We start from the raw sequence: 12,497 nt of genomic DNA, 5'->3' as shown, positions 1-12,497 counted from the left end.
TATTCTGTATTCAGTTAATTTTATTCCACTCAAAACATTTGCAACCTTATTGTTTCATAACTAAGATCATGATATTATGTATGATTTCGGAAACAAAGAATAACAACCAACAATAAACTAACAATGGTCACTAATCTGCATTGAAACCTTGAACAAGAAAATGTATGTGCCCTTCTGTTTGCATTTTTACCTACTGTTTTGTTTGCAGTTATGTACTTTACATTGATTTTTTATTGTTCTGAAATTGAGCTCTAAGCAAAAAAACACTATAACCACAGATTCAAGCTTCAAAACATTTATTCAAGGGAAAATAATTTAGAGGGATTTAAAGACAGGGATATTGAGAACAAGAGGAATTATCTATTCCTCTTTCTTGTGTCCATGACTGGCCTTTACTCAGATTCTTTCTGTAAAACAAAGAAGAAGTGAGTTATTATTAAATGAATTGTGATATTGCAGGAATATTAGTTACTAATGCTGTGTTTGCATACCTTGCCTCCAATATCACGGCTTTTTGTCCTCAGCTTATTGACTTGAGATTCAGCAATATCAGCCCTCTCTTCTGCTTCCTCAAGCTCATGCTGGACTTTCCTGAAACGGCTCAGGTGGGCATTGGCTTGTTCCTCCTGTTCAAATATTCAGTCAACATAATTAATTAAGACCTTATCCTATTATTGCATGAAGCTGTTTAATTAAGAAGTGTTTTAAGAGGTTAATCACTTAACAAATATAACTTACAGTAACCAAAAAGCATTTTAGCATCATTTCCACTAAATTGTATTTATACTTACAGACTCTTCAGCTTGTCTTTTGTAGGCTTTAACCTTCAGCTGAAGTTTGTCCACCAGGTCCTGAAGTCTCAGAACATTCTTCCTGTCTTCCTCAGTCTACAAGAGAAGAACCAAATTATAAATATAAACAATACAGTCCAGTGGAATGATCTTTGGTTTATCTGAAGAGATTGCTCTTCACTTTGTTATAGAACTAAAGGACAGAAAAGGTTACCTGGTAAGTGAGTTCCTTCACTCTTCTCTCATATTTGCGAACACCTTTCACAGCCTCAACACCACGTTTCTGTTCATTGTCTAGTTCATTTTCCAGTTCGCGTACCTGCAAGTTACATAAATGTATAAATCAGAGTTTGTTTCATAATTGGCAAATTTGTTCTATTTGCCTTTGTATGGACTGTGGCACATACCCTGCTTTCCAGTTTCTGGAGCTGCTTCTTGCCTCCCTTCATAGCCAGCTGTTCAGCTTCATCCAGACGATTCTGCAGGTCCTTCACAGTCTGTTCAAGGTTCTTCTTCATCCTCTCCAAGTGGGCACTGGTGTCCTGCTCCTTCTTCAGTTCCTCAGCCATAAGAGCAGCCTTTCAAGAAACAAAGTGTTTTACAGTAAATGGTCAAATAATTAATTAATTAGTAACACTTAAGACAGGAAAGTACATACATCTGTGATGGCCTTTTTGGCCTTCTCTTCAGCATTTCTGGCTTCTTGTACAGCTTCCTCAGCTTCATTCTGGAGCTGTCCGATGTCACTTTCAAGCTTTTTCTTGCTGTTGATGAGACTTGTGTTCTGAAATGGAAAAATACATTTTATGTTGAGTTTGAACCAGATGTAAACACTTTTTTTCTTATTTTATCCAGACCCATGTGCATAAATTACCTGTGAGTGCAGCAGTTGTAAACGTTCACTGGAATCAAGAAGTTCCTGTTCAGCAATCTTACGAGATCTCTCTGTCTGTTCCAGGGCAGACCTGTTCTCTTCAATTTCAGCTTGTTGCAAGTTATTTCTGCGTTCAATCACAGCAACTTGTTCTTTCAAGTCGTCATGTCCCCTTAGTGCATCATCCAACTGGAGCTGAGTGTCCTATAAAAGAAAATGTGTAAATACTTAATTATTCTAGAAAATAAACACAATAATATCAATTGCATTGCAACATTTACTAGAGTTGTTAGGGTTACCTTGTACTGAGCCTGCACATTTCTGAGTTGTTTCTGTGCCTCACCAGCTTGGCGGTTGGCATGGCTGAGCTGGATCTCTAGTTCATTCAAGTCTCCTTCCATCTTCTTCTTCAGTCTTAGAGCATCATTTCTACTTCTGATTTCAGAGTCTAATGTGCTCTGCATTGTATCAATGGATCTCTGGCTGTTTCTCTTTAGCTGTTCAATCTCTTCATCCTTTTCTGCAATCTTTCTGTCCACCTCAGATTTCACCTGGTTCAGCTCAAGTTGAATACGCAGGATCTTGGCCTCTTCATGTTCAAGTGACCCCTTTTATATAAGTCAAAAAAGTAGACATATATTCTTGGATTCTAAAATTTTAGTCATCCATTACTTTGTTACAATTTCTTACTGTACATTTCTGTAATTTGTGTACATCCATAATATTATTTTTTTTAGTGTACTTTAGAATCATACCTCTGCTTCCTCCAGGGCAGCCTGAAGGTCATTCTTCTCCTGCTCCACCTGCTTCTTGGATTTCTCCAGTTCATTGATTGACTTTGAACCTTCTCCAATCTGTTCTGTCAGATCTGAGATTTCCTCTGGAAGAAAAAATAGATAATAGTTGTTGCTGATGCTTAGCTTTTACAAAAGGCTTACTAAAATATGAAACAATTAAATATAAGTGGCACTGAAATGAACATACGCTGTAAGTTCTTGTTTTCACGTTTCAGGGTCTCAACTTGTTCAAGGGCTTCTTCATAAGCGTTCTTCATCTTAAAGATTTCTGTGCTTAAGCTGCGAGCTTCCTTTAGGGCTGCCTCCAATTCAGCTTGTCCTTCCTCGTACTTCTGCTTCCATTCTGAGAGGACCTATTTAAAGCAAATATGGAACTTACAGTATTGCAAGTCATATTTTAAGTGGCTTTAATATGGGTACATGTTTTACATATATAAGAAAATGATTTAATATTTAACTATGAATAAATAAATAACTATAATGTACCTTATCAAAGTTCCTCTGCTTCTTATCAAGAGATGCTGCAGCACTATTTGCTCTTTCCACATCAACCATCAAATCCTCCACTTCAGACTGTAGCCTCTGCTTAGTCTTTTCCAAGGAGGCACATTTGGAGTTCACAGCCTCAACTTGTTCCTCAGCATCCTGTAAACGCTGGGCAAGCTTCTTCCTGAAATTACATTGAAAGAGAAGATTTAAAAGAGTTCTCTTTCTAAATATTGTCCTGTTCTTCAGAGTAATATTTGTGAACCTACTTGGCTTCTTCCAACTCTTCAGTACGCTGAATGGCATCAGTTTCATACTTGGTCCTCCACTGGGCAACTTCACCATTGGCTTTGGACAGTGAACGCTGGAGTTCAGCCTTGGCTTCCTGTTCCTCCTCAAATTGCTCACGGAGCAAGTCACAATCATGGCGAGCAGATTGCAGACCATGAGCAAGGGCATTCTTAGCCTGAAAATAAGAGTTTTCATAAGGATAATAACTACAGATTGTGAGGAAAGAAATTATATTTCTGTTTTGCAAATTTTAAAGCCATTCAGATACAGTATTTTTGTGCACCAATAAAATTACCTTTGTCTCCTCCTCAAGCTGTCTCTTCAGTTCTTCAACTTGCTGAGTAAATCCCTGCTTTCCTCTGGAGAGCTGAGAAATCAAAGATTCCTTCTCTTCAAGCTGACGAGATAGCTCACCTAAATATTAACAAAATATAAGGTCATTTTTAATCAAACCTTTATGTATTGCAAAGGATTTAAAGTCTAATTTGTAGTACTCCCCTGCCACACATGCTTGTAAACATGCCAGTCCAGGTATGGGAAAAAAACAAATTCTTCTTTATGTGGGATATTTAACAAGAAATCTAGCTTTTCTTAGCTACTTATTTAAGATATGCATGTGGCTATGATGTTAGTCATTCATCCTTCCTGAAATATAACTGAGTTCATGAATATTATTTTTATGCTCACCATTTTCAGTCTGTAAACGAGCTTTTTGGGCACTGAGGTCATTAAGGAGACGCTGGTGTTCATCATCCTTTGCCTTTACCTCACTTAGTTGGTCCTCAACCACGCGGTTCACTTTTTCTAGGTTGGCCTTCAAGAAGAAAGATGTGTTTGTTATAACATTAATTTTAATGTTAATTCCCTGAAATTTATGGAGGAGATATATATTTACAAATCCCAAACTTTATTTTTATACCTTTGATTTAGAGACATTTTCTAAGTTGCTGGCAAGATCATCAATCTCCATCTTCAGCTCACTCTTTTCCTTCTCCAGCTTCTGTTTCACACGCTGCAGGTTATCAATTTGTTCCCCAAGCTCAGCTACGCTGTCGGCGTGCTTCTTGCGCAGGGCTCCTGCAGTGGCTTCATGCTGAAGGGTTGCCTCTTCTAAGTCACGTCTCAGTTTCTGGAACTCAGCTTCACGCTTCTTGTTCATCTCAATTTGGGCAGATGTTGCACCTCCAGCTTCTTCAAGTCTTTCACTGATCTCCTCAAGTTCTCTGGAAAGATCAGCCCTCTGTTTCTCAATCTTTGCACGAGCTGCACGTTCAGCCTCAATTTCTTCCTCAAGTTCTTCAATACGAGCCTAAAACATATTTTTTCATTAGGGAGGCAATATTTTTTTTTATTGGCATCAGATAATTTATTTTACAATAGTGTACCTGCAGTTCTTTGATCTTCTTTTGCAGCTGAATACCCAGAGATTGTTCATCCTCAATTTTTCCTTGCAGCTGGCTTATTTCAAAATCTTTCCTGTATTTGTTAAATCATCCATATTCATTTAGTATTTTACTATGAGTGTTTGGTAAAGTATGCATGTTAATTTACTATAGTATTATGATTTTATAGACTGCATAGAAAAATACTTACTTTTTAAGTTTTTCCTCAGCCTGTTGTTTCTCATTTTCAAGATCCATAACTGTTTCTTGAGACAATTTTAAATCCCCTTCAAGCTTCCTCTTAGCTCTTTCAAGGTCAAGACGAAGTTTCTTCTCTTGTTCCAGAGATCCTTCCAGCTATTTGGAGTTGTGAATTTTAGGAATAAAGTTATGTTGGCAAAGGCAGTACATACATTTGACACTGATGATGGTTTTTAAATCTACTTACATCATCTACTTGCTGTTCCAATTTAGTTTTGGCCTTTGTCAAAGAACTGACTTTGTCCTCTTCAGCTTGCAGGTCATCAAGTGTTTGTTGGTGAGCTTCCTGAAGGGCCTTCTTCTCTTTGGAGAGCTTGGAGATGTTCTCATCGAGAGTTGCCATTTCTTCAGTAAGGTTCTTTACCTAAGGATGGGGACAAAAGTTGATTCAATACATTTCTTAAATCACACACTCAATTCTGTGTATTTAAAATATGTTCTCTTACTTTGTTTTCTGTGGCATGCTTCTCTTTTTCTACTTTGGCCAAAGTAAGTTCAAGATCATCAATGTCTTTCTTCAGCTCAGAACATTCATCTTCAAGTTTCCTCTTCTTTGCTGTCAGTTCTGCATTGCTCTCCTCTTCATCTTCAAGCCTTTCTGTTAACTCCTTAATTTTAGATTCCATTTGGATTTTGGATTTGATGAGGCCTTCACATCTTTCCTCAGAGTCAGCCAAGGTTTCACTTTCCTATTCATATATGAGAGATATAGCAACATACTTCATGAGAAAAAGAGTTATATTTAATTTTTAAAATACATAATTTGTTGTTTGAGTTTCTTACCGATTGAACTTGCAGGACTAATTCATTCTTCTCATGCAAAAGGGCAACCATTTTGCCTTCAAGGTCTTTAGCTTTTGTTTCTGCCTTGGCTAATGCTTCCTTTGTCTTCTCAAACTCCTCTTTCATGTTTTGCATCTCCTTTTCGGTCTCAGCACTTTGCAGGAGAGGTTTAATCTTGAAGTACAATTTCATCCATGGCCAGTGTTTGACATTCATAAATGATCTGAGATTGTACTGGATGACATATATGGCCTCTCTGTAGGGGAAAGTATGTATTAGTGTGTACCTGATTTTTGTATTATTTTCTTTAATATCTGTATTTTAAGTATATCATGTAAACAAATACCTTCTTTCCATCATTTTCTTGAACTCCACCCTCATCAAGAAACCTCTGCAAAGAGCCTGTGTGCATGTGATAAGTTGGGCCAACTTTTCATCTCTCATTTCTTCCAGAGTACCCAAAAGTCCAGCTTTGAAGAACACCTTTAACAAAGTTAAATTATTAAAGAACAATTTTAAACTAATTATTGTAACATAATACAGTCACAATTGCAACAACAAAGAAAAACTATGTTATAGTTACACTCCTTGTCAAATGCAGATGTTCTCAAAGTCATGCACACTTAAGTCTTACTACAGTACTAATATGTTCAACATAACGTTTATATAATTCTGCGGCAAAGCATTTCTGTACCTTGGTGTGCCCAAATTTGTACTGTGTGTGATCAACATCGATTGAGCCCAAAAGCTTCTCACAAGCTTTCTTGCTGTCAATGAACTGTCCATCTGGGATTGCACTGGCATTCAGTACTTTATACCTAAAAGAAAGTAATATAACAAGTTCGTTTTTGAAATACCTTGCAATACTAAATCTGTGAGCACTACTTTTATTTCTTGGTTAAATAAAATTTTTTTAAAACTACTAAATCTACATTTTAGATATTCACCGTTGTTTGAAATCACCATAGAGGATTCTGCTTGGGAATCCCTTTCTGCAGATTCTAATACCCTCCAGTACACCGTTACATCTCAGCTGGTGGATGATCAGATGGTTGTCCATGATACCTGGTTATGGTAATCAGTTTTGAATGGTTAGAGTATGGTCCATGGCATTGACAAGTGGATAGTTTATCTGGTACTCTAAACAGTAAATGGATACTTACCAGGAGTCTTGGTCTCATTTGGAATCAAGCAACGTACAAAGTGGGGGTGGGTGCTTTTCAAGTTGGTCATCAGTTTATTCAAGTTTTCCTGTAGCAATTACATAAGTTAAGGATAATATAAACTTTAAGTTAAAATTATACAAATATCCATTTATGCACAATCAGTTTATAGTACTATATATATATAAATTACCATGATTTTTTCAGTTTTACTATATAGAACACTCAATATAAAATATTTATTTTGCAAACATTTTATATAAACTTATGTTACTGGGTGTATATCATTACTAACCCTGAAGAGAGCAGACACAGTCTGGAAGGAAGATCCCTTCTTCTTCTTTCCACCCTTGCCAGAATCAGCTGTTAAAAGACAATAGGACAATCGATATAGTGAACCACCACATCACAATTTAAAAACTATAAACAGAATGTTTTTGTTTATACCTTCAGATGCAGCATGGCTGGAAAAGAGCAATGCCAGTAGTTTTACAGAAGACTTCTGGTAAAGTTGGACTACAGACTCGTTCAGTGGGTCCTTGTTCTTATCAAGCCAGCCAGAGATGTTGTAATCCACAGTACCAGCATAATGCACCAGAGAGAAGTGAGCTTCAGCCTTTCCTTTGCCAGGCTTGGGCTTTTCAAAGTTCTTGCATTTGCCCAAATGTTGTTCATAGAGCTTGTTCTTGAAGGAGGTGTCAGTAGCCTTGGGGAACATGCACTCCTCTTCAAGGATGGAGAAGATACCCATGGGCTAGAAAAAATATACAGAGTGTATAAGCTAAACATAAGAAGTTTGATAATTGAAGAATGAGTGAACTGAATTTAACCAACCTTTTCAATAAGCTCAATGCAGGCAGCCAGATCCATACCAAAGTCAATGAACTCCCAGTCAATGCCTTCCTTTTTGTATTCTTCCTGTTCCAGGACGAACATGTGGTGGTTGAAGAACTGCTGCAGTTTTTCATTAGTGAAGTTGATGCAGAGCTGCTCCAAGCTGTTGAACTGAAATAATATAACATTGTTGAAATGTATCCTGAAAATGATACAGTTGATAATATGACATAATAATTTGATAATATGACATAATGATTTGAACTTACATCAAAGATTTCAAACCCAGCAATATCCAGGACACCAATAAAGAACTGTCTTGGTTGTTTGGTATCCAGCTGTTGGTTGATACGTATGACCATCCACAAGAACAGTTTTTCAAATACAGACTTGCAGAGGGCGCCAACAGAATTATTGACCTACAGGAGAACAAATATTTATCAGATTCTGAACAATAAGAGGACTGGACTTAGTATTAGTGAAGTGTTTGAGAATTACCTGTGGGACGGTTTGACCCTTGGTGACAAATTCATTTCCGACTTTGACTCTTGGATAACACAATGCCTTGAGCAAATCAGCAGAGTTCAGGCCCATCAAATAGGCAATTTTGTCAGCATCTAAAAATTATGACAATAAAATAATGGCTTCTTAATCATACCTTAAGTGAAATCAATGTAAATGAAATATTTAGTCAATAGGACTAACCCTCTGTGCCATCAGGCTCAGCCTGTTCCTCTCTTTGTTTTTGCTTGAATTTCATGTTGCCGTGGTGCATGACTGCTCCGGTCAGTTTGTAGATACCAACCTTTTCATCTTGATTGAAACCCAAAATGTCAATGGCACTCTGAGAATGTGAAAATATTTAATTTGAGTATATCAGGCTAAACAATATACAGTTCTTATTACAAATAATTAATTGGCATTACTTACATCTGTGGCCATCAGTTCCTCCTCATCATCGATACTCTTCACAACGATCTCACCCTGGCTGATGGATGGATAGTCATATGGGTTGGTTGTGATCAGACACATTTCTAGATAGGAAAAGAGAACCAATAGGATAAAAGGTCAGAAAGTGCAAATACATACTTACTGAGGAAATCATTTTATTAAGAAATAAATTCTAATTACCGACAATCTCTGGTTTCTTGTTTGTCATCATCTGATAGAAGATGTGATAGCTTCTCTCAGCTGACAGCTGGAATGTAACTCTGGATTTTTCTAGCAGATCTACAGATACACAGATTTATAATTAACTTGAAATGAACAAAAGACAGAACTCGCAAGGCAGACAGGCAAATAATATCTTACATGTTTCAATATCAGCTGATGACAGTTTTCCTGTAGTGCCAAAGTGGATTCTGATGAATTTACCCTAAATGTTACATAAACAGTTTAGAAAACAGGCATCCTGGTAACTGGGAAAGAGACTGAAATTCTGTCAGTGAACTTACAAAACGTGAGGAGTTGTCATTTCTCACAGTCTTGGCATTACCGAAGGCTTCCAGCAGAGGGTTGGCCTGGATGATTTGATCTTCCAGAGTCCCCTAATACAAGAAAAAGTTAGAAAATAGGTCTTCAAATGATGTAGCGATATCAGCACTATTATTAGTACTGGGTTTATAATCCCTGCATAATCCATGTATCTGCTTCTAAGCAGATAAATTTGTAAATATATGTGTGTGCGTTAATGTAAGAACCTTGTCTAGGGAATCTCATTACCTTTAAGCTGTTGCTGGGCTCCTTCTTCTTTCCAGGGTCCCCAAGTGCTGCAATTGTTGCAAAGTACTGGATGACACGCTTGGTGTTGACAGTCTTTCCTGCACCAGATTCTCCACTGGGGATAAGAATAAAGGATTAAGTTCTGTGAATATGTTTTAATAGCATAATTTTTTTAAACAATAAAAATGGTACGTACGTAATAAGGACAGACTGATTTTCACGATCTGCAAATAAAAATTAAGGCAATTAGTGATTGTCACAGGATACAAAGGCAACTTTCAAGTCACAGCTTTTACTATACGCTAAAGCTGGACATATGCAGACTGATTATCTTCACCTGTTAACATGGCCTGGTAGGCGTTATCAGAAAGGGAGAAGATGTGGGGTGGGGCTTCAACTCTCTTCTTTCCTCTGTAGCCGGCAACGACCTCTGGGTTGTACACTGGCAGCCACTTGTAGGGGTTTACAGTGGCGCAGAAAAGGCCAGAGTAGGTCTACAAAGCAAAATTGATATATGAAGAGTTAGAAAATAGCAGAGCAATATATTAAGACAATTTGCAATCTTAGTTTGTTGTTTTTTAATTATTTCAGTTTGTATTCAGCAACACTCCAGATTGCAGTTTTAGCAGCTGGATTTATGGTCTTTGCACATTAAAAAAATCTAATTGTAATATCTTGTTTATGTTCTATAATGCCATCGACAGTTTTTAATCTTATAATAATAAAATCATTTGGAAAAAGGGTTAACGAATTCTAATTTGCTGCTGTCACTCTTTCCAGTTGGAAAGGCAAATTGTTATCTTTTTCAGTTTTACATAAGATTTCAGTGTGTATAACTTACGTAGATCATCCATGCTGCGTAACGCTCTTTGAGATTGTACAGCACAGAGGCCTCATTCAGGTGAGTCATCATAGCCATGTCTTCAATTTTGTCGAACTTGGGGGGATTTTGGGGGTAGATCTGGGTATCTTTCACGGTTACCGTCTGGAATAGAATGAGAGAATGGGGCAAAAATAAATTAAACCAAAACCGAAATTTTACACATAACGTAGTTTTAAAGTTGATTTGTAAAACATATACTTACGTTCCCATCATCTGTCTTCACTGTGACCTTGCCATTATCCCGAGCTGTAACCATACCCTTCACGTACAGTTCCTTTGCATCATCTACGAATACTGTGTTCTTAGCATCAAAGGGTCTGCTCTGGGCCTCAAGTCTTTCTTTATCACTCTTGCGGAGAAATTGGGCCGCCTCCCCAAAGATGGCCATTTCTGAGTCTCCCATGGTTGATGGCTTCTACAAAATTATAATATGTTTATAAATATCATGGGAAAAAGTGTTTGATACAGCTTTGACATGTAAATATATACATATATATCACATACATATACAACTACACTGCTTATATTGATGGGATGTATTATTCTTATATTACGCAACTTGTATATGTGTACATATGTACACATATACAAGTTGCGTAATATAAGAATAATACATCCCATCAACTGGACTGATACACTTAGATTCTTTATAGTGCTTGTATAGTTCTGCCGCCTCTAGTTTCTGTTTAAGTGTGCACATAGTGCATGTATTGCTTATTTGCAAACTCCCACTCTCCTAATGCAAATGACATTTTGCAACACTGTCTAGGGATTTAGCCATAGTTAAGTTGTGGTTGTTATACAGGGAAAACAACCTGAAAAGAAAAATGGGACTTTATAATTTAGCCTTTACAAGTGGAATATTATGGTGGTGGAGTTGGCAGGGGCTAGGTAATGCACTATTTAATTAAAAAGAAGAGTTTTATCATATAAAGGCAAAGGATTTGTTGCAAGATTTTTGTAGAGATATACATACCTGTATACAAAGAGAGCATGTTGTTCATTAAATGCTCCTTATATACATATATATACACATACATACACAGTATAATGTAAGAACAGTATTACAGATATAAGACCCGTTATCCAGAATGCTCGGGACCAAGGTTTTTCCGGATAAGAGGTCTTTCCATAATTTGGATCTCCATACCTTAAGCCTACTAGAAAAATTAAAAAAAATTAATTGAACCCAATAGGGTTGTTTTGCAGGATTAATTATATCTTAGTTGGGATCAAATACAAGGTACTGTTTTATTTTTACATAGAAAAAGGAAATCAATTTTAAAAATCTGAATTATTTGATTAAAATGGAGTCTATGGGAGACAGGCTTTCTGTAATTCAGATCTTTCTGGATAATGTACCATGTACCAGCTCATTGATGTCAGAAACATTTTACTGACAGTCAGAAAAGTGATATTATTTCTCTCTCTCTGACTTGTTGTATACTAACCCCACAGTGCTAGTTTTGGTTAGTATTTTCAAAAGGTACATAAGTAGTTTCTGCCATCTTATGCTGGTAAGTTAACATATGAGCAGTGAGAATTATTTAGTGTCATTCTTTCCCTCTGTGCAAGTAAGGAAAGCAAGATTTGTGCTACCTAGTTCCTCAGGGATGAATTCCTAATACATGGGGGGACTAGGGGTTATCTGGGAGAATTGAAATAATTCATACCCAAATTGGTTTAATGGAAAAGAAAAAGTTATAAATGTATGAAAATGAAAAATATATTACAAAGCATAAGCTAAAGGACAAAATAAAGACTCCAAGTTAGGAGTCTATGTGAAAAGGCATAATTTAGCGGTACTACTAAGGGTCAGGTCCCATTTTTCCTCCTATTTTGGTCAGTATTTCTCTCTGTTATTTAAAAAGCATTTTAAAGATTTCTAATAGTCTTTTTACATGAGATTTTTACTTACTTTTTCTTGCAGATATAGATGAGAAAACTATTGAAGCCCCCTTTGAAGAGAGAAAACAAATAGAAAAGAGTTACATTTCAATTTATCAGCCATTTCTGTAACTGTGAACTCTACATATATAATGGTCACTATCCAATATGCTAACTGCAGTAATGTATGTATAGATACAATGTGCCTAAAGCGTCAATTCATTTAGCATTTAAAAATAAGTATTCTTTCAAAAAAACATTTCATATTTTAAAATGAATCTGATATTAATTCAATATATAAATAATTTGAAATATATGTAAAAAGTTACAAGATATATATATA

General features: G+C 36.4%; 1 protein-coding gene across 1 annotated transcript; it reads right to left on the bottom strand.

The window, feature by feature from the left end:
* Nucleotides 1-279: 279 nt before the first annotated feature.
* myh8 (myosin, heavy chain 8, skeletal muscle, perinatal) lies at nt 280-12,289 on the bottom strand. The gene is made up of 40 exons (XM_012969012.2): nt 12,186-12,289; nt 10,470-10,682; nt 10,226-10,369; nt 9,722-9,878; nt 9,581-9,608; nt 9,385-9,499; nt 9,117-9,209; nt 8,974-9,037; nt 8,794-8,892; nt 8,593-8,696; nt 8,368-8,506; nt 8,161-8,279; nt 7,932-8,081; nt 7,663-7,833; nt 7,276-7,582; nt 7,124-7,191; nt 6,829-6,916; nt 6,613-6,730; nt 6,360-6,483; nt 6,012-6,148; nt 5,666-5,921; nt 5,329-5,571; nt 5,070-5,246; nt 4,833-4,978; nt 4,625-4,715; nt 4,159-4,548; nt 3,927-4,053; nt 3,535-3,653; nt 3,218-3,414; nt 2,949-3,132; nt 2,650-2,815; nt 2,421-2,545; nt 1,965-2,273; nt 1,666-1,869; nt 1,450-1,575; nt 1,199-1,369; nt 1,006-1,110; nt 792-887; nt 492-626; nt 280-407 (listed from the first exon to the last, which is right to left on the bottom strand). Exons 2-40 carry the CDS (start codon nt 10,668-10,670, stop codon nt 393-395), a joined length of 5,808 nt encoding a protein of 1,935 aa, XP_012824466.1. The 5' UTR covers nt 10,671-10,682; nt 12,186-12,289; the 3' UTR covers nt 280-392.
* Between the last annotated feature and the right edge of the window lie 208 nt (nt 12,290-12,497).

Source organism: Xenopus tropicalis, chromosome 8 (genome assembly GCF_000004195.4).
Source record: "Xenopus tropicalis strain Nigerian chromosome 8, UCB_Xtro_10.0, whole genome shotgun sequence".
NCBI lineage: Eukaryota > Metazoa > Chordata > Amphibia > Anura > Pipidae > Xenopus > Xenopus tropicalis.
This window is presented reverse-complemented; position numbering and strand designations above follow the sequence as displayed.